This window comes from Lactuca serriola, chromosome 8 (genome assembly GCF_051521515.1).
Source record: "Lactuca serriola cultivar US96UC23 chromosome 8, Lser_US96UC23_V15, whole genome shotgun sequence".
In the NCBI taxonomy this organism is placed as follows: domain Eukaryota; kingdom Viridiplantae; phylum Streptophyta; class Magnoliopsida; order Asterales; family Asteraceae; genus Lactuca; species Lactuca serriola.
The window spans coordinates 5,920,298-5,942,623 of record NC_136415.1 but is presented as its reverse complement, the minus strand read 5'-3'; the positions used below and the strand labels follow the sequence as shown (position 1 = coordinate 5,942,623).

The 22,326-nt window shown below is 36.7% G+C and overlaps 1 protein-coding gene across 1 annotated transcript; it reads right to left on the bottom strand.

Annotated features, from left to right (window-relative positions):
* Window positions 1-7,798: 7,798 nt before the first annotated feature.
* On the bottom strand, window positions 7,799-10,260 carry LOC145066909 (protein NTM1-like 9). Its single transcript, XM_079014153.1, has 4 exons — window positions 9,848-10,260; window positions 9,472-9,755; window positions 8,243-9,379; window positions 7,799-8,160 (listed from the first exon to the last, which is right to left on the bottom strand). Exons 1-4 carry the CDS (start codon window positions 10,005-10,007, stop codon window positions 7,951-7,953), a joined length of 1,791 nt encoding a protein of 596 aa, XP_078870279.1. The 5' UTR covers window positions 10,008-10,260; the 3' UTR covers window positions 7,799-7,950.
* Window positions 10,261-22,326: the final 12,066 nt, after the last annotated feature.

The following is a 22,326-nucleotide window of genomic DNA, read 5'->3' as shown; positions in this document are numbered from 1 at the left end:
CATATATGAATGATATTTAAATTGTAAAAAAAATTAATCATAGTTTTTATTCATAAGTGAATAATGAATGTACAGTAGTAAAAACCTGATTCATTTTTATTCACTTATGAATAAAGATAGCTGAAAATATATAAAAAAATATATTTTATCTTAAAACTATATTTAAAATCATTTTTCAATAAAAATAGCTTCTTAAAAATTAAAAAAAAAAAACGAAAAAACTATGTTTTTGTATATATTAAGGTAAGGCTTAGCATAGTTTAAGGAAACATGTTTTGTTGGAAAACACATGTCTATTCCTTTCCCATTTCCGCTGATACGACGGAGGCTTTTGCGGCAAAAATAAATGAGTGGCTGAGAATGATTCCCCCATTCTCAACCTTTTTTTCTCAATTGAACCATCCTCTCTCTCTCTCTCTCTCTCTCTCTCTCTCTCTCTATATATATATATATATATATATATATATATATATATATATATATATATATATATATATATGTGTGTGTGTGTGTGTGTGTGTGTGTATTGTCAGTTTCACATCACCATTCATAAGCCTTAATACCTTCAAAATAGGAAGCACACAACTTAAACAATCTTTTATAGCCTTCCTAAAATAGACACTAACTACAATAATATCTTCAACAAAATTCCCTTCACTTGTAGAAGCAAATGTGGATTCGGCCCAATCATTAGAAGTAAACAGTTGTTGAAGATGATGTTTTTAACTCTTGAAATCTTTTCAATGTAAGAAAAAAATAGCAAAATGCATTACTCCGGCTCGTGTCAGTTATTGACCACCGGTGAACCTTTTAAACATGGATAGCAAAACACAATATTTATAAATATAAATGGTAACTTTCCGTGCTCTATCGAAGGTGTATTAGAAAGTTTTTCCACCTCATATGTCTTGTAAGTCAATTAAATGGGCGGCACACGGTGAACAAAATAAATATAAATGAGGCTCTCTTGATCCGACTATTAACTGGGTAACACATAAGCAGAAGCACTATCCGTCCAACCATCGGGCATAAGAGTGCACCCCGTTTTCTTCCACCATTGCTTGTACTTATTCAATCCTTCTTCAACACATTCTAAATCTTTCTTTAGGTATGTTACTCTCACCTCATGATAGGAAGGAAGATTCAATCATTTCTCATACTCCCATGTAAGTATCAATGTGTCTTTCCATAAAGGAGAACTTCACCAAATTAAATGGCAATGCTTCACCGTATATAAGTCAACATAAAGCAAGAGTTACAGGCTCTCTATTCTTCAGTGTTTGATTCATTTTTTTTGTGTCCCTTTCATGAAAAATGATTTCATAGTCCTGTTCCCATCACTCTCAACTTCAAAACATTCATCATCTATTGCCCAATCATTAGAAGTAAACAGTTGTTGAAGGTGATGTTTTAACTCTTGAAATTGTTTCTATGTAAGAAAAAAATAGCAAAATGCGTTACCCCGGCTCGTGTCACTTCTTGACCACCGACGAACCTTTTAAACATGGATAGCAAAACACAATATCTATAAATATAAATGGTAACTTTAGGTGCTTTCTCGAATGTGTCTTTGAAATTTTTTCACCTCATATATCTTGCAAGTCAATCAACTGGGCTAGACACGGTGAACAAAATAAATATAAATGAGGCTCTCTTGATCCGACTATTAACCGAATAACACATAAGCAAAAGCATTATCCGTCCAACCATCGGGCATAAGAGTGCACCTCGTTTTCTTCCATCATTGCTTGTAGTTATTCAATCATTCTTCAACACATTCTACATCTTTCTTTAGGTATGTTACTCTAACCTCATCATAGGAAGGAAGCTTCAATCCTTTCCCATACTCCCATGTAAGTATCAAAGCGTCTTTCCATAATGGAGAACTTCACCAAATTAAATGGCAACGTTTCACCATATAGTGTTTAATTCATTGTTTTTGTGTCCCTTTCTTGAAAAATGATTTCATAGTCTTGTTCCCATCACTCTCAACTTCAAAACATTCATCATCTATTGCCTTCGACTTTTTTCCTCAATACTAGTCGGTAATTTTTTGAAAATTCTTTTATAACTTAATCAACTTTCGGGCAAGCATAAATATCTTCTTTTTATTCCAGCAAGGTGATTCTTATTCTATTTACTCCTCCAAACATTTTTTACAATAGTTACATTGCACTTTAGTTCTATTTTTTGGGTCTATTTATTCCAGCAAGGTGATTCTTCATTCTATTTACTCCTCCAAACAAAGACAATGACACATTACTAAGCAAGTGAACAATGTTCTAAAGGTAAAACTCAACAGAAACTGATGTAGAAATATAATCACATACACATATTCACATTTATATAATCACAGAAATTGATCAATATACAAAACTACAAATTACAATATACTGATGCATAAATATAATCACATAAACACCTTTTCACATACATAATTGATAATGTATTCACATAATGACATAATCTCATTCACATACATAATTTATTCATTGATGTTATTGATGTATAATCATTAATCACATACATAAATACATAATACAAAAATGATCATATATAGTTTAGTTAGGGGTGCAAATGAGTCAAGCTACTCGTGAGCTACTGGAGATCAAATCGTTAAAAGCTCTACTCGATATCGATTTTAAACGAGCATGAGCTGAGCTCGAGCTTAATATTAGGCTTGTTTATTAAATGAGCTCGAGTTCGAGCCTCTGTTACTTGACTCGATTAGGATCGTGAGCCTAAACGAGCATGCATATATATATATATATATATATATATATATATATATATATATATATATATATATATATATATAATAAAACAAGTATTTTTATTTTTATATATTAAAATAAATAATAATTTAATAAATACCATTTTAGGAAATTAGAGTATATCATATACGAGTCGAGCCCAAACCGAGCTCGGGATAAAATTCTTAACGAGCCGAGCTTGAGCTTTGTACCAAAAGTCTCGAAACGAGCCAAGCTCAAGCGTATAAAAATATAAATGAGTCGAAGCCCGAGCCTGGTCAGGTTCGAGCTCGGCTCGGCTCGTTTGTAGCCCTAAGTTTAGTTTAGGTTGGTATGTTATTGGTGAGTGATGATTAATAACTGATGTATTTTGTAACCTACGAAACTTTGAATCTTTGAGAGATACAAAAAAGGAAGAACATTAATACTAAGTATTCAAGTATCAAGTCGGTTTAGTAGGTGAAGAAGAAAGAAGAAATATTACCAGTGACGTGAAGAATGAGAACCATAGGGATAAAATAAAGAAGAGAAAATAGTAGGAAGAAATGAAGAAGAAGAAGAAGAAGAAGTCTCTCGAGTCTTGAGTAAGAGGAATCCATAGAAAATGAAAGAAAAATTACAAGAAGACTTTTTACTTTTTAGGAATATGTCTCCTTAATCCCAATACATTTTCCCAGCACCAAAAATTAAAGTAATTAATCAATGAATAACCCATTTAAACATTAGATAACGAAAGTAGCCACAAGTTTCATGACTCGTCCGAGTCATGAGTCAGCTCGACTTGGTACGAGTCACACTTTGAATCACAATTTTTACGAGTCAAACATAAAAACCAAGTTAGGTGGTTGCGATTCGCATCTTTTTGAGTTTCAAATGGCTCGACTTGTACGGGTAGACTCGTGATTCGTATGAGTTTAACAACTATGCTTACATCATCGACAATTGAACATCACTCTCAACAAAATCAATTATTCTCACTTTTTTACTTTGTTTTTTCATTGTCATTGTTTTATTTAAATTAAAAGTCTAAAACAATAAATTATTAACAAGAAGACATTTTTTTGGAAGCGAAAAAAAAAAAAAAAGTTAAGACAACTAGTATTATCTAAAAAATGATTTAAGGATATATTTAAGAAAAAAATAGGTACTTTTAATATCAAACGCTTCAAAACGATCATGAGAATATTAAGAATGAGACCAGTGGGTGTTGTACCATATTTGACTACATTTTTTGTTACAATTTTGGTCTGTCATATCAATGCCACATCATTTTTCTCCACCCAACGAAACTAATAGGAATGGTACCACACCTTACCATACTTTTTTTTCTAAAATAAAATAAATGTAATTTAATAAAATGTAACTATATAAAATTAAAAAAATGAAATTGATTCATTAATTAAAAAAATATATACAAAAAATACATAAATAAAAGAAAACATAATCAAAAAATAGTAAAATAATATGTCATGCCTAATCATCGTCGATCATAACATTATCATAATCTTCGCCCAAATCATCTACAAACATATGCGATACATCACCTATCTCGTCATAAAAATCACCGACAACGAAAGTAATGTATCGTCATAAAAATAGTCGACAACCAAATTTACTTTTGCTACCAAATTAGTGCGAAGATTGTTGTAACATGTGAATCCTTGAGTTTGAAGAGAAGAATGAGGTGTTCTAGTTGTGCATCTAGCAAGGGAACATCATCATCGTCATATTCTGCTCGTTTGGGATCCTTGTAAGAGTCAAAGCTTCAATATTTATTGTTTAAATGTTGTAGATCTAGGTTTTGTCCCATTTTATCCATGTTTAAGCAAAATTGAATGGAAGGAAGCCATAAAGTTGACAACTTTATGTTTTCTAAGGGTCCCTTGAATGTTATAAAGTTCATATCTAGTAGTTGGTTGAGTTTTGAACCCTTGCATTAGAACTTTAGCGATATTTTTCTACATTTTGACCCAATATGAGATCTAGACATGTATTTGACATACATATCCATAAAGCATCAATTTTTAAGTTAATTTTGGAGTTATATGATCTCCTGGAAAGTTGGAATGCAACAGAGAAAGGATTAGGGCTGAATGTATTAAGATGTCTGTTGTGTGTAAGTCACAACGTGACCATTTAATGGTCATGACTTGACGAAGGAATTCCTCTATCATTTTGGCCTGATGCTGTCACGAGGTGAGGAATTGATCCTCACAACATGACAATGATCCAGATCGTTTAGGGTTGAAGTCGAGCTGTGTTGAATCGTGGCTGAGTTAAGGACTGAGGGGAATCAGTTTTCACGATGTGACCATAAGTTGCTCATGACGTGAAAGCAGCTAAAGGAAGGGTTAACCATTGAATTTGACCATTGACTTTTTGACCAGTTTGACTTTTGCTCAACTGTAAGGGTTGAGGACTTAGAAGGGAAAAATGGTCTTTTGCCTAAATGAGAATTATTCTTTGTATTTGGACTTGTTAAGTTAGGGTATTTACCTTAATTGCTAACAAGGTCTTGGTTTTGTGTATGTTTAGTGGGAAAGACTTTAGCACCAACGACTCGTGTGTGAGATCTATTCGTTTACTGATCGAGGTGAGTCTCTTCACTATACTCATGAGTTGAAATCACCAATGCCAGCCCACTGGATTATATGTGTAGGATGGTAGCAATCTTTGTGACTCTTGCTGATATGACTGTATGTTTTATGTATGTGGGGTGAAATAGACTCGTTCATTATGTACTTGTTGTCTTTGTGACTCTTGTTGATATGCATGTATGTTATATGTATATGGGGTGAAATAGACCCATTCGGTTAAAAGACATCGGTTGAGTTGAAATAGACACGAGTGAAATAGACATGTATAGCTTTGAGCTAATATGTATGTATCATATGGGGTATTTTAGGGGACTCACTAAGTTATGTGCTTACAGTTTTATGTTTATGGTTTCAGGTACTTCTGGTTCCAAGGGAAAGAGCTTGACGTGATTCCACCAGTGTTCCACATTATTTGACTTGTTTTGTACTCTGATGTTTATATGACATGTTTTTATACTCTAATGGGTTTATGAATAGAATGAATGGTTGTTTTGATTGATTCAAAGAAAAAATTTCACTTAGAAGTTTTGGAACGTTACAGTTGTGGTGTCTAACTTGGCTGTATACTTCCCCTTTTGCTCATCATGTATGTTAGTACACCAATACCAACCCGTTCGAATGTTGGTAAATTTTTATTTTCATTGTAGTGGAAAATCACATTTCCCTCATCTTATATAATCATATTATTCAATATAATGCATGTGTACATCATGCCACTTTTTTTTTGCTTGAATGATCATGTCGAGACTGAGAGTATCTGCCAACGTCTCTTTAGAACACCAATGGCTCACTCGATATCTTTCCTAGTTGATTCTTGGGTCAAGTTAAACTTTAATCGCTTTTCGTCATTTGGACATGAGAATGATTTCGTAAATGTAGCTAACTCGTGATATATCCATTAGTAAAGTAATACACACACGTGTATGATGTCTCATTTGCTTGAAATGACACATCATATGATTTCTTAAGATATATGTCGTTGAATATCAGCGATTGGTCTAGAACATTGATGTCATTTGTTGGCACCCGATGCACTAAAAAATGCATGTCATATCTAAAGATCATACGATGCCACTGCTTCTAAAATTATTGTTGGCTACTTTTGATCACCTCACATAAATTGACCGCCCCACACATTAGGGCACATTGACTACCCCCAATACCTATAATCAATACTACTAAGCATTCCAAGGAAGTCATGCTTGTTTTCATGTGTCGGATATAGTTGGTGGATGTCGCTAATCGTAGGCTTGCATAAATAGCAATCGCGATAGAGGATAATCACAAATTTAGCAAACTTGTTTACACTCTCTCCTTTCGTTCGTTCTGACATTCTCAATTACTCATCCCACGAGTCTAGTGTCATGCCGAATGCTACAAATTGCAGCTATACATTTTTGAATTGTGGAGAAACTTTTATGATCTCTCTTACTAATGCTCTGCTGAAAATATGGAAAACGATTTTTTACATCATCAACAATGCGTAAAAATAATATTTTCCTCATCCGAAACCGACATCTAGATTTTTTCGCATACATTGCATTATCGACAAAGTAGTCATTCACAAGTTGGTTATTCCCGACTTCACGATTTCTCCGTAAATGAGGATTTCTAATTTTTGAGTGCGACGTCCCCAATAAACTCCGCTTCCCACAACGCCAAACGTATCCGACGAAAAATACATTTTAGAATTTTAATCAAAAGTATATAGAATGGTGGTGTCTTTTTGTGGTTTAAAATGCAGAGAGTTTGTGTTTATTTATAATAGGTAAATTAAAAACAAAAAAAAACAAAAAAACAAAAAACAAAACAATTTTTTTTGAAAAATGGCTGTTAAAAAACGATAAAGAAGGGAAGGGAGCCAAGTCTCGTGTATGTTTGACGTGCGGTGGACTTATTGCACTTTCCCACCCCAAACGGTGTTATGTCACTGCAGGACCACAATGACACATAGCCACCACAAAGTGCGGTAGGCGGACGCACCCACCAGTTAAAAAAAAGATCAACTAACCAAAAATGTAGATTCAAACCCAAAAATATTAGATATCATATAAAGGGGATAGTAACACAAAAAAAGGGACAACCACAAAATGTTGATAAGAAACATCCAATACCATATTTAACACGAAACATACATACCACGTTTATCATGTAAAGTCATCTAGTATAAAATCCATGATAAGAAATATTCCAATAAGTTGAATACCAATTTGAGAAATGAAAGAAGAATACATAAAAAAAAAAAAAAAAAAGGAAACAATAATCTTGCCTGTTGATATTCTAAACAAAAACCTAAATAGTTTTCAATCTTTTTTTTTCTTCCGTTCAATCACCATAACAGAAAAGAGATCATTTTTCATACCACCCTACCTAAAAACGAATGTCATGTACACCAAAGAACATCTCCGTCTTTGTTTACTAATAGATTTGGAATCACAAAACACATGATTTTAAGAAGAATCAAGAAAAACTGATATAAATAACTTCATATTACCACTGCAAAATCAGTCTTGGTATATAGACATAAACACAAGCCTCTATCTATATTATCGGTTTTTTCCACTATCTGAACGCTTAAACCTATTTTATCTTATTCACACTCAACCCCCTCTTAAGCATTTCCATAAAGCAACCCCACCTGCACACAACCCCATGACCACCAGCACCTTAGGCATATACAACACCGGAATCGAAGCTAATGAAGTCTTAGCTTTACTGTAGAATGACGATTCCTTCGCCTGAATCACATTGGAACCGGAATCTTGATCCACACTCTTTTCATCTGTTGAAATCTCAGCGGGTTCCTTTGCCTGTGCATGCCAGATTCAAATCAACAATAATACAAATCGATACGAAATTGGAACAAGTGAAAAACAAAATTTGAAAACGTACTTCAGTTACGCTAGATTCTTCTTCACTAGCGTCCAATTTCATCGGCTTTCGAATGAACCCTAGTTGTAGCTTCTTCTGCAAACGGATTCTTCTGCTCGCAGTTCCTTGGAATGGAATACTAGATGACGGAATCGGGTTTTCACGAGTTCTTATTACGATTCCGGTTCCAGAACTGTTTTCATCATCATATGCCACATGATCTTCCTCCATAGCCTCTTTATAATCATCAACCTTGTCCTTGATAGATTGCTCTTCATTAAAACACATATTTGTTGGTTGTTCCTGGTTATAAGAGGGCCTTACACATAGTTTCATGTTAACACGAAGTCTTCTGTTTGCAGTTCCTTGGAATGGGATACCAGGAAGCTTTGCCTTTTTCCAATTCCTTATTATGATTCCCGTTCCAGAGTTGACGTCATTCCCAGATGCCAATGAATTGCCATTGTTGCTGCATAGTTCGTGTTCTTCCTTGACAAAACTCTTAACTTGGTCTTCAACTGGAGAGAACCAGATGATATTTTCATCAGGATAATTGCCTTGCAATTCATGTCCCATGTGAAATGGCGTCCTGCTGTCCTGCACATATGGTCCATTACCATTTGCATCGTGGCCCATTTTGCCCTTTAACTCGCCAATAGATTCAGGCTCTTTAAAACGAGCCATTTCCATAGAAGCTTGAGCAGGGCAAGCATCCTTATAACTGGTATCCTCCAAAGGAAAACGATCTGGTTCAACTAAGACATTATCCAAAAACTCCATGATATCTTTCGCATTTGTCCCATACTGATATTGCATAGGGTTGTCAATTGAAGGGTTACCCAGGTATGAAGATCCAAACTCTACATGCATCTGAGAATGCAAAGGGGAAAAGATCTTTGAATCCAAATGCTCCGGTATAGGATCACAAAGGCCTTGTAAATCAAGATAACCGAGAGGGTCAACATTTGCTTCATCAGTATCTCCGATTTGACCAGTCAACATCGGAGTGACAGGGTCTGAAGGAGGATCCTCGGTGGAAGACTTCACAAGGGAAGGGGAAGAAGCAGTGTTCTGATCAACATCAATGAACTTTGGACTCCCAGGATCGTCATCTTTGCCATCATGTTTCCTGAACAAACGACAAAGCACAAAAGGGCTCTGCAAATAGTAAATCAAAACACGAGTATTTGTAAAAACATGAAGAAGAATTAATGGCCATTTCAAAACCTAAAGAGTTCACACTCACAGACCTGTCCAGAATGAGTACCATCGAGTTCCTTTTCTGTAGCACAGTATTCATGGATCACCCAATGAGTCCTCTCCCCTTTTGGAGCACGACCAAGATAAAAAACAAGCGTCTTCTTCTTTCCAATCACACGACTCCCCCTGGAAGTCTTAATCGTCCTATCTTTCCCGGTAGCCTTCCAGTACCCAGCTATTGTTGCCCGATTCAATCGCTGCCCGTTCTGATACTTACGATCCTTGGGGCAGAAGAAGAACCATTCATTGTCAATTGATTCAATAACCGATAAATCTGTAAAAAGTTACAGTTCAAACATAATGTCAGCTTATCGCCAAATGACCGATATCAAAGAGAAAATACACGAAATTTACAAAAGGGCATACCGGGTAAGTCCCAAGGTTCTTTCTTGCAAACGTCGATTTCCCGAATACAAGTTACGTCGTCGTCGTAACCATTGATCTTTAACCGCAGGTAGTGATTGATCAATTCTTCATCTGTCGGACGGAACCGGTAGCCCACCGGAAGAGCTGGCAAAACATCCATTATATTGCAGTAATCGAGCACTAAACCCTAGGATTTTGATGGAGAAGATGGTATAGAAGATTGGTAGAGCTTTTCTTTTCGAGCACCGGAGTTATTAATCAATCTGTGAACCTCGGATTTATCATCAAAACAAAGTGAAAGTGTTTGCAAGAGACAGTGCCCCGCCGTTTTGATCGGTGTATATTCCCGATACCCATTTTAGGCATAAATATGAATATTATTTCGGTAATGCCATTGGGTTCTAAAGGGTTGTAGTTGGTGTTGAGGGATGATAGTTTTAAGAAGTGGTATAAAAAGTGAAAATATGAGAAGAACAGGGGTAGAATCGGAAGAGGAAATGCTAAATCTTAATAGCGAAGTTAAAGTCAAAAACGAATCAGAGTATGACACGTAGTCGAGTGTTGACGTGTGCTGTTACGCTATAGAATGACGCTAAGTTTGTTTTGGGGTTAAAATATAATAAGTGCAACTTGTGGGTTTTAATTATTAAATATTTCAAAAGGAAATCTACGTTCCCATTTATCGCACATCTCCCCCACGATCTAGTTACTTACTAATCGTTTTGTTTTCTAATGTATTGTCCGTTTCAAAAAAAAAAAAAAAAAAGCATATGACGCCTTTTTATTTCCAAAATCAAAATCAGCAAGGCGTAAAAGAATTGAAGGAGGATTATTTATGTTTGTTTTGTTTGTACGACCTTTTACATTTATATTTGTTTGTTTAATAAATTATATTAGTTGTGTTTGTTATGAGTTAAATGAACATAAATAAGCAAGCTCTTAAGTGATAGCCTTTTCAATATTTAGTGGTCCCATACTTATATCAAGTAATAAAAAAAAACTATCACGAGTGATAGCATTTTTAATATATAGTGGGTCACATAACTATATCAACTAATAAAAAAAACTAAGGCTCCGTTTGATAGTTGCTGACTGAAAAAGTACTAACTGAGAAATATCTATCTCGGTAAAAATTATGACTGGGTAAGAAATCATGTTGTTTGATTGTACATCTGATTGAACGTGCTGACTGATGTCAAATGACTATTTTACCCTGATGCGCTATTCGTTTTTATGCAATATAATAATAATAATAATAATAATAATAATAATAATAATAAAAATAATAAAGATGATGATGATGATGATGATAATAATAATAATAAAGATGATGATAACAATAATTATAATAATAATAATAATAACCATCGTTACACATTATATAAAATATTTGAACAAATATAACAAAAAAGTTTTCTACATAGTGGAAAAGATGTGACTTTGTGAATATAAGGTCATGTGTTCTATTCCCACTGCCCTCTTTTAATTTGTTGTGCACCGACCGAATGTCTGACTTGACTCGGTCAGATGCAAATCAAAAAGGGCCTAAACCAATTCCTAATTTAAACATTTTGGTATATATATATATATATATATATATATAGGTTCAGGTTCATTTGAGACCATTCTAATTTTGTGAGACCGTGAGACCAAATCTAAAAATAATTTTAAAATGCAAAATAAATGGAAAAATCCAAAAATTCTTTTTTTAAATGTTATTTTCGGAACTTGAATTAACTAAAAAAAATATTAAAAAAATATAAAAAAAATAAAAAAAAAATCCGTTTTTTTTTTTGAAAAATACGTGAAATATTCTAAATAGAATATTTCACTGACATATTCTAAAAAATAATTTTAAAATGCAAAATAAATGGAAAAATCTAAAAAAAAAAAATTTAAATATTATTTTCGGAACTTGAATTAACTAAAAAAAATAAAAAAAAATTCTATTTTTTTTGAAAAATACGTGAAATATTCTAAATAGAATATTACACTGTACATATTCTAAAAATAATTTTAAAATGCAAAATAAATGGAAAAATCAAAAAATTCTTTTTTTAAATATTATTTTCGGAACATGAATTAACTAAAAAAAAATAAAAAAAAATAAAAAAAAAATAAACAAATGCGTCTCACGGTCTCACAAAATATAAGTGGTCTCAAATGAACCTAACCCTATATATATATATATATATATATATATATATATATATATATATATATATATATATATATATATATATATATATATATATATATATGATATTTTATCGAGTTGGCATCAAAAAGCTTAGCATTTTTTTTAATTGTGGATGCTCTTACACGATTTATATTCTTGTCCTATACCATAACCTTAACAACTCTATACAGTAGAAAGAAGTAAGAACTACCCTATTGGCCTATTAACAAACATATGACATATCTCAAAATTTTCACAAATATTTACAACTCATACTTAAGCAACATTGTTTATGAGTCGTAATTTTTTTAGAATACCATATCACCTCAAAGTTAAAAATTGTAAGATTCGAAAAAACAAGACTCATTTTGAAATGCATAAATACGTACACAAATGATCGCCGTTAAATCGCCTTGATCTGTTTATTATCAAATAATTAAGTTATATTGTTTAAGAGTTAGTAATTATGTAACAAACTATTTTCATAATTTCATATACTGATTTTAAAATATACCAAAACAGTTTAAATTGGATAGGATTGTACTTATTGTAGTTGCAAATGGCTGGGGGGTTTGCCTATGTATCAGGGAATCCACAAACACATCTCATCATTAATTACACACAAACACAAAGGCTCCAATTCATGCATACCTTGCCCTGCATCTTTTGTGTTTATATATAAATATAACACACAAACACACACATACCATAATGGTCCATTCCACCCACCCACCTCACCTAACCAACTTAATTCCATGAGAATGGATCATGAGGAACTGTGCAACAACTTAAAGAAGAAGAGAAGGGAGAGAGTGAGTTTTTCAGCAAGTTTGCCGGAGGATATTCATGGGGTGTTTGCAGACAGTGATTGTGCAGTTAAGTACTCTTCTGATCCATTCCACGACATTAGAAAATCGATAGTAAAGATGATTCAGTACGTTAAAGTTCAAGATTGGAATGATATTGAGGAGTTGATCTATTGTTATATCGCTCTCAACTCCCCAGATGTTCATATCTACATTACAGAGGCTTTCCTCAGCTTATCCACTCCAAGATTCACCAAACGTCGCAACTGACACTAATCGGTGTTAGTGGTGTGGTTTCTTTATTTCTGAATTTATATATTTCTTCTTGCTTTTTGCAAGTTAAACTTAAAAGAAGGCTAGCTAGCTATAGCCATCATGTACTTGAAGTCTTTATATATTAGTTTGGGTCGGACCAGCTGCCACACCAATATCATATTTTGCCATTATCTTCTATAAGAATGCTATATCAATATTCTTTTAAAATTGGTCTTCAGTCAACAACTACTTTATACATCTTTTTAATAGTGTAAAGTTTCAAAATAATCATTAGGAAATTAATATGAACACATCAGTTTGTTATTTAACTAATAAAATATGTATATACATGTAGTTAATGTTTTTTTTTACGATTTGATGATAACAAAAAATTTACAATAAGATGTTTTTAATATAAATATATAATTATATTTTATAGATAAATCAATATCATTAATAACTATATATATCATAGGCAAACATAAGTTATACGACTATCTACTCTAATAAATGAATGTTTTTTTTGTTACATGTCACACTCTCATTCAACTTGTCAAATATCATTTTGTAGTTATTTTGAATTAATTTTTTTTCACATGTCATTTTATGTGTTTTTCTATTTTATTAAATTTCATATAATATTTTAATATAATAATTGCAATAAATATAGTAATAAATGAATATCAATTTCATTAATAAACTTACTTTTTAATTTCAAAATTTTCAAATTAAAGCTTATTAGTTTCTTTTGTTTATTTATTTAAATTATTTGTTTGAATTTAAAAGATAAAAAACATTTTAATTATAATAATTCATTTTTTTTCTTATAAATTCAAAGTTCTTAAATATTTGATTTAAAAAAAATAACCCATATAATGCATGAGTCACACAACTAGTTTCAAAATATACAAACATTTTATATCATTAATATATATATATATATATATATATATATATATATATATATATATATATATATATATATATATATATAGGGTTAAGTTCATATGAGACCATAATATTTTGTGAGACATGGGGACCTATTTATGTCCCTTGATAAAAAAAATAATCTAAGATTGAGATCAAAACATACAATCTGATAAGAGGCGGTAGCAATTTTGAAAATTTATCAAAGTTTAGGCTTAATTTGATGACACGGAGGGGTAAAATAGGAATTGAGTACTCCATTAGCTGATATTTGATCAATTCACGTTCAGAAGTTTGTTCATCGTTCTCGCCCAAATTTTCTCAATCCAAATTTCCTCTCAATCTTATTCCCACCATCTTCCAGAAAAAAAAAATTGCATTTATCTACTTATCAAAGGGTGTAATTAGATGGAATAATCTTAAAAAATCAGTCAATAAAACCCTAGCTTCTTGTTCGACTGGAAGGTATCAAAAACCCTAGAAATTGCAACAATCAAATAGATTTCAAGCTTCAGTACACCAATTTGAAGGTTTTTTTTTTGTCTAATCGAGCATCAATCATGGCTCGTTCTGCTAAAATTGATTCTAATTCTAGCTCTGGTTTGTGTGATGATTCGTCAGAAGTAGTTGATTCTCAATCAAAGGCTTCAGATCTAAGTTTTCATACAAAAAACTTCCCCTGATGACTTAAAAGATCCATAGCATGAGGAAATTACATCTATTGCAGGTATTTTATGTTTCAATAATTGATAAATTAGGTTTTATCTCCTTGTAATGTCTTAATAATATTGGATTTGCTTATTTGATGAATTAGAGATTTGATTTTAGAAGTTGATTTGTTGATTAATAAGATGACCTGATATTATATATATATATATATATATATATATATATATATATATATATATAATACGGGTTGATATGTTAGTATTCAAGCTCTTATATGATTCTGATTTGTATATGATTTTTATTTATATTAATCTATAGATTATCAATTTAATTTTTTGATTTGGTATTTAATTGAATCTCTTGTATGTTGTAAAGCCTTTGAATGTTACTAATATTTGATGTTTGTAGTTAATTTAAGTTAGTTTGTTTAATATTCATCACAACAAAACACTAAAATGATCACAAAAATGGTTCACTCTACATAATCAGATTCTAATTATATACATGATGAATCTCCACTTTGCAAAACATGAACATTTATAATTCCAATAAAGTCTATATATTTTGGAATGTTTTATGTGGTATTCTAATTCTTATATGAAGTATAATGTATGTTTTAGTTGAATACTATGTATGTTTTGGATTGATATTTATTTTATATATTCTTGATTGTTATTATGTTATATTTTAACTATTCTAATTATTATAACGTATGTTCTAGTAAAATATTCTATACATTTTGAAATGTTATTACATGATATCTTGTTAGTCTATGAATTGAAATGTGTGTTTTAATATAAAATTATATATATTATGCTTGCTATTATGTGTTGTTGTAAAAAATCAAAACCTTAGAAAACAGAATCACCAAGCTCAATTTTCATCTAATTCTGAATCAACATGTTTTTCATGATTATAATTTGTTTCAGATTTCATCACGATAAACACTAAATCGGTCATAGAAATGCTTCATTCTATAGATTCATTTTCAAATTATACACCTGATCATTCTCCAATTCACAAAACAAGTATTGATTTTTTCTATATTTCAACTATAACTTGGTAATTAAAATTATTCTGATTTACGTAGTTAGGGTTTATGATATAGTTATTTTGATTTATAAATCCACAACAATTCAAGCATTTGTATTCTACATGCTCTTGAGTTATCCTTGATTTTGATTCTGATTATTCAACGATTATGGTTTATGAAGCATTTTTTATGAAATTATGTACTCTAGCTACATTTAACATTGAATTTATAACATCATATAATTTTGTTTCAAGATTTTCTAAGATGTTACAGGTGTTTGGACTATAATTTAATCTGATATGTTATTGTTATTTTGCTTATTAGTTGAATATTCTAGAAAAAGTTTAATAAATCGATGTTTCATAAGTTGATAGTCTACGTATTCTGATATGATTTCATATGTCAGTTCATAACTTTATTTTATTATGTGACATCCCATTTTCACGGCCAGAAAAAACCATTTTGTTTATTCTTTATAAAAATCAGAGTACTTCTTTTAATAAAAATGTTGCGGAATATGTTCCCAGAAAAACATGATGAAACGACCCAAAAATACGACCCAAAAATTTCGTTTTTCAACATATCCAAAAACCATAATCTGAGTGTCATTTCGTAAAACCATACATGATGTATCTCATAATAATAATAAACACTGTGTGGAAAACTGTATCATATCCACGCCATATAAAAATCAAGAAATAAATCAACTCCCAGGATAAAAGTTGAAGCTGTGGTGTGTGCGATGCCATCATCCCGAGCTCTTCCCTCTGCTAGTGGAAGTACCTGAAACCAAAACTGAACTGTAAGCACGAAGCTTAGTGAGCTCCCCAAACTACCACATACCAAACAATACATATATAAAACACATACTGGGCCTTGCCCACTGCATCGGACCGAGGTCTGGAACTGACTGGGACCTTGTCCCCTGCATCGGACCAGAGTCCGGAACTAACTGCATCGAACCGAAGTCCGGAACCGACTGCATCGGACCGAAGTCCGGAACTGACTGCATCGGACCGAAGTCCGGAACTGACTGCATCGGACCGAAGTCCGGATCTGACTGATCATGGCATAGCATAAAACATAACAACTATTATAAACACATAAACTGCATACCGCATCGGAACAGAGTCCGGAACACATAACACAAACATGCTTGTATCACAAAGACATCAAGCACTCTAACTACTGCATCAGACCAAGGTCTGGAACTACTGATAAATAAACGGGCCGGCATTGTGGTCGTAGACCCGCTCCTACTGAAAGGAAACTCACCTCGTGAACTGGCTGCTGAGTGTATGGCTCTGGAAGCTAACTGCTGCTGCTCCGGTATCTCCCCGGCTACAAGTCCATAAACACACTCAATCAAATACTAAACACTGCACTGGGTAAAATGACTCTTTTACCCTTGGTCAAGGTCAACTCTCGGTCAAAGTCAACCCACAGTTGACCTGACTCGCCGAGTTGGGCCGCCAACTCGCCGAGTCCCTGTTCTCACTCCTCGACCCTACTTGTTGCTACTCGTCGAGTATGGCATCGACTCGACGAGTACTCATTCGATCCAAGAACTCAGACAATCTTCATCCGACTCGCCGAGTCATATGAACAACTCGACGAGTTGTTCTTGAGCTTAAGAAGATTGCCTTGGACTCGTCGAGTTGTATGAACAACTCGCCGAGTCCCTCCATTACTGAGTCTACCCTCAAACTCGCTGAGTCCACTCCACTACTCACTGGTCCCACTCGACACCGCGAAAAAGGAAGAAATCGGGGACTCGCGACTTGACTCGCCGAGTCGTTCCTCCGACTCGCCGAGTCACCGCCATGCAACTATTCTACACTCGATTCTGCTCGAATCCAAAACATATAAATGATAGATGTGAGTCCAATAAGCTGATTTACCACGTAAAGTTTCCAACTTTACGTGTACAAACGCGTGAACAAGGGAATAAAGGCTAAAAGATGCTTAAAAGGGGTAGATCTAGGGTTAATATGCAAAATAGCTCCATAAAGGCAATAGATCTGGGCTCTACAACTCCTAAATGAACAGATCTAAGGTTATCTTGGCATAAGAGAGCTTCCATATCAACATAAGGCTTTAGAAAAGCATAAACAAGATCTAGAAAGGGTCTTAAAGCATAAAAGGGAAGGAAATCTGAAGAATACCTCAAAGAGCTCTTGCTTTCCCTTGAATCTCTGCTCTACAATCCTTTTCCTTGCTCCTTTCTTCTTCTCCTTCTTCAAGCCTTCACAATTAGCACACAAAATCACTTAGAATCACTCAAGAACGAATTAGGGTTTTCTCACAGCTTATGAGGGTGAAGGAGGCGAGATTGGGGGCTATAAGGTGGCTTAAATAGTGGGCAACCCGGGGATTTAGGGTTTCTCCCAGACGGACAGACTCGCCGAGTCCAGAATATGGACTCGCCGAGTTGCCAGCTACACGTGCTCGACATCCCGACCCTACTCGGCGAGTCAGGCTATGAACTCGCCGAGTCCCTCCTATAAAACTTCAAAATAAAAACCAAGGAATTATCATACCGGAGACGGGTCGTTACAATTCTCCCCCACTTATCTCAGACTTCGTCCTCGAAGTCTGCTACGGCTGAATCTGCAAATATCTCTGGGTAGTGCTCCCTCATCTCCTCCTCAGCCTCCCACGTCCACTCAGACCCCTTCCGGTGCTGCCACTGCACCTTCACTAACTGAATTACCTTGTTCCTCAAGGTCTTGGTCTTCCGGTCCAGAATCGCGACCGGCCTCTCAATATAATTCAGGCTACTATCAACCTGAATATCCTCTAGGGGAACGACTGCTGATTCATCCACCAAACACTTCCTCAACTAAGACACATGGAAAGTGTTGTGGATCTGACTAAGCTCCTCAGGAAGATCTAACCGATAAGCAACCCGACCCACCCGGGCCAAAACCCTGAAAGGACCAATAAATCTGGGGCCCAACTTGCCCCTCTTCCAGAACCTGATGACACCCTTCCAAGGTGAGACCTTCAGAAGGACCATATCCCCCACCTGGAACTCCAAGTCCGAATGCCTCCTATCGGCGTAGCTCTTCTGCCGACTCTGAGCAGTCTGCAGTCTACTACGGACCTGCTGGATTAACTCAATCGTCTTGAGCACCACCTCCGTGCTCCCGATGACCCGCTGACCGACCTCGCCCCAACAAATCGGGGTCCTACACTTCCTCCCATATAGCATCTCAAAAGGAGGTCGATCAATGCTCGCATGATAACTGTTGTTATACGAAAATTCCGCCAACGGAAGATACGTATCCCAACTGCCACCGAAATCAAGAACACATGCCCTAAGCATGTCCTCGAGAGTCTGAATCATCCTCTCGCTCTTCCCGTCTGTCTGAGGGTGGAAAGCGGTGCTGAAATGGAGACGAGTACCCATCTCGTCGTGGAACCGCTTCCAGAATCTGGATGTGAAACGGACATCTCGGTCTGACACCACCGATACCGGCACTCCATGACGTGCCACAATCTCTCGCACATAGATATCGGCTAACCTTTCCGCCGATATACTTTCCTGGATCGGAATAAAATGGGCACTCTTCGTTAACCGATCCACTACTACCCATATCGAATCCACTCCTCGTGCGGTCCTGGGGAGCTTGGTGACAAAATCCATGGTGATGTCCTCCCATTTCCACACGGGAATGTCTAACGGCTGCATCCTGCCGTGAGGTCTCTGGTGCTCCGCCTTGACCTTTCGGCAGGTCAGGCATCTCTCGACGTACCAGGCGACGTCCCGCTTCATGCAGGGCCACCAATAATCAGGTCGAAGATCTCGATACATCTTCGTCGCCCCTGGGTGGATAGAAAACCGAGACTTATGAGCCTCATCCATCAACACTTGCCGTACTCCACCCCAGTACGGTACCCACACTCTCCCGTGAAGCGTCAGCAAACCACGACTATCATAATCAAACGAGGCTACTCGGCCCACGATCCTCTCACACTTCTGTCTCTCCTCCTTGAGGCCCTCCACCTGAGCCTCCTTGATCCGCTCCAACAACAGAGTGATCACTGTCATCCTCAAACATAGATCTCTGATAGGGGCCGCCGACACTTTGCGGCTTAGGGCGTCGGCCACCACGTTGGCCTTCCATGGATGGTAAAGGATCTCACAATCGTAATCCTTTAGCACATCCAACCACCTCCTCTGCCTCATGTTCAGACTCGGCTGATCCATAAGGTACCTCAAACTCTTGTGATCCGTGTAAATAGTATAACGGACCCCATAAAGGTAATGCCTCCAAATCTTGAGGGCAAACACAACTGCCCCCAGCTCCAAATCATGGGTAGGATAATTAGCCTCGTGAGGCTTCAACTGTCTCGAGGCATAAGCTATCACATGGCCTCGCTGCATCAAAACTGCTCCCAAACCTGTGATCGAGGCATCACAATTGACTACGAAGTCCTCTACTCCCTCTGGCAAGGTAAGGATCGGAGCCTCGCACAATCTCTGCCTAAGGGTCTCGAATGCTGTCTGCTGCTCCGGACCCCAACGAAATACCACTGACTTCTTGGTCAGTCGGGTGAGCGGCACTACTATCTTGGAGAAATCCTGAATAAATCTCCGATAATACCCTGCCAAACCTAGGAAGCTCCGAATCTCAGATGGAGACTTCGGGACCTCCCACTGCATCATGGCCTCTACCTTGGCCGGATCTACCAAGATACCCTTCTGGTTGACGAGATGACCAAGGAACTGCACCTCGCACAACCAGAACTCACATTTGGAGAACTTTGCGAAAAGTCTCTCCCTCCTCAAAGCCTCCAGCACCTCCCGCAGGTGCTCCTCGTGCTGCTCCTGCATCTTGGAATATACCAAGATATCATCAATGACCACTATCACTAACCGATCCAGCATCGGCCTACACACGCGGTTCATGAGATCCATGAACGCGGCTGGAGCATTGGTGAGCCCAAATGGCATCACCACAAACTCATAATGACCATACTTGGTCCTGAAAGCAGTCTTCTGCACATCCTCATCTCTAACCCGCATCTGATGATAACCAGAGCGTAGATCGATCTTGGAGAACCAAGACGCTCCCTGGAGCTGATCAAACAAATCATCTATCCTCGGAAGTGGGTAACGGTTCTTCACCGTTACCTTATTCAACTCCCGATAATCAATACACATACGATGCGACCCATCCTTCTTCCTTACAAACAGGATCGGCGCTCCCCAAGGCGAACTGCTCGGCCGAATGAAACCCTTGTCTAACAGCTCCTGCAGCTGTGTAGACAACTCCTGCATCTCAGGGGGAGCTAGTCGATACGGTGCCTTGGCTATCGGAGCCGCACCAGGAATGAGGTCGATCCTGAACTCAACCTGTCTCTCAGGAGGTATCCCCGGCAAATCCTCGGGAAACACATCCGGGTAGTCTCGAACAATAGGAACATCATCAACTGTCGTCTTGCCCTTCTCCCGGGCATCCAAGACGTAAGCTACAAAACCGGCGCAACCCTGCTGAACATAGCGCCTCGCCCTGGCGGCGGAACAAAAGGTCGGTCCGCGCTGTGGCCTCTCGCCCTGAATCACTAACTCTCCCCCACTGGGAGTGCGAACCCTCACTAACTGAAGCTCACAATCAATCACCGCCCCGTTGGGGCTTAGCCAATCCATGCCCATAATAACCTTATTCCCTCGCAGGGGAATAGGTACCAGATCCACTGAAAACTGCTCATCAAATAACTGAAGAGAACACCCTCTATGCACTCTGCCGACCCTCACGGTCCTATCATCCGCGATCTCAACCTCTAATGGACAATCCAGCTCCCCTGGAGCTCTACTAAATCTCTTGCTAAGCGCAAGCGATACGAATGATCGGGTAGCCCCCGAATCGAATAATACCATAGCAGAAATGTCGTTCACAGAGAACGACCCTGAATAAAACATACAATTATAAGCAATATACAATCAATAATAATAAAGAGGTAAAGGGAAGATACATACCCGCCACCACATCAGGAGTCGCTCGCGCCTCCTCTGCTGTCATCTGAAACGCCCTACTCTTCGCCACTGGCGCATCAGCTCGGCCCTGCCGGCCATCTGTAATCCTCAAGGTAGCAGGGGCAGGTGCAGCCACCTTCCCTGCTGCAGCTAAACCCGGACACTGGGACTTTTTATGTCCCCTCTGATTGCACTGAAAGCAAATCAGATCTGATGCTGCAACGGCAGTAGCAGGGGCCGTACAATCCCTACTCAAATGCCCAATCCGACCGCACTTGTAGCAGCCGGAACTCCCTGCCTTGCACGCTCCCTCGTGCAATCTCCCACACTTGCCACATCGACCGTGGCTCTGCTGACTCCTAGATATGTGATCTGAAATCTTGGGCTTTTTGCCCGAACCGCCTGACCCCGAAACCGCCTCCGGTTTCCTCTTCTTCTCCATCTCGAGATCAATCTCCCTCTCCCGAGCCCTAGCAATCATATCTTCCAGCGTTTTACAGCTGGACCGGCTCACAAACTGGCGGATATCGCTCCGCAACATCTCGTGATAACGGGCCTTCTTCATTTCCTCATCAGCTACGTACTGAGGAACGAGAAGAGCCCTCTCCCTGAACTTGGCGGTGATCT

Excerpts from the sequence above, each read along its gene's own strand:
- LOC145066909 (XM_079014153.1), bottom strand. The coding sequence starts at position 10,007 with ATGGATGTTTTGCCAGCTCTTCCGGTGGGCTACCGGTTCCGTCCGACA. Across the intron at positions 9,756-9,847 it reads AGAACCTTGGGACTTACCCG|ATTTATCGGTTATTGAATCA; the intron begins GTATGCCCTTTT and ends AACTTTTTACAG. Across the intron at positions 9,380-9,471 it reads ATGGTACTCATTCTGGACAG|AGCCCTTTTGTGCTTTGTCG; the intron begins GTCTGTGAGTGT and ends TACTATTTGCAG.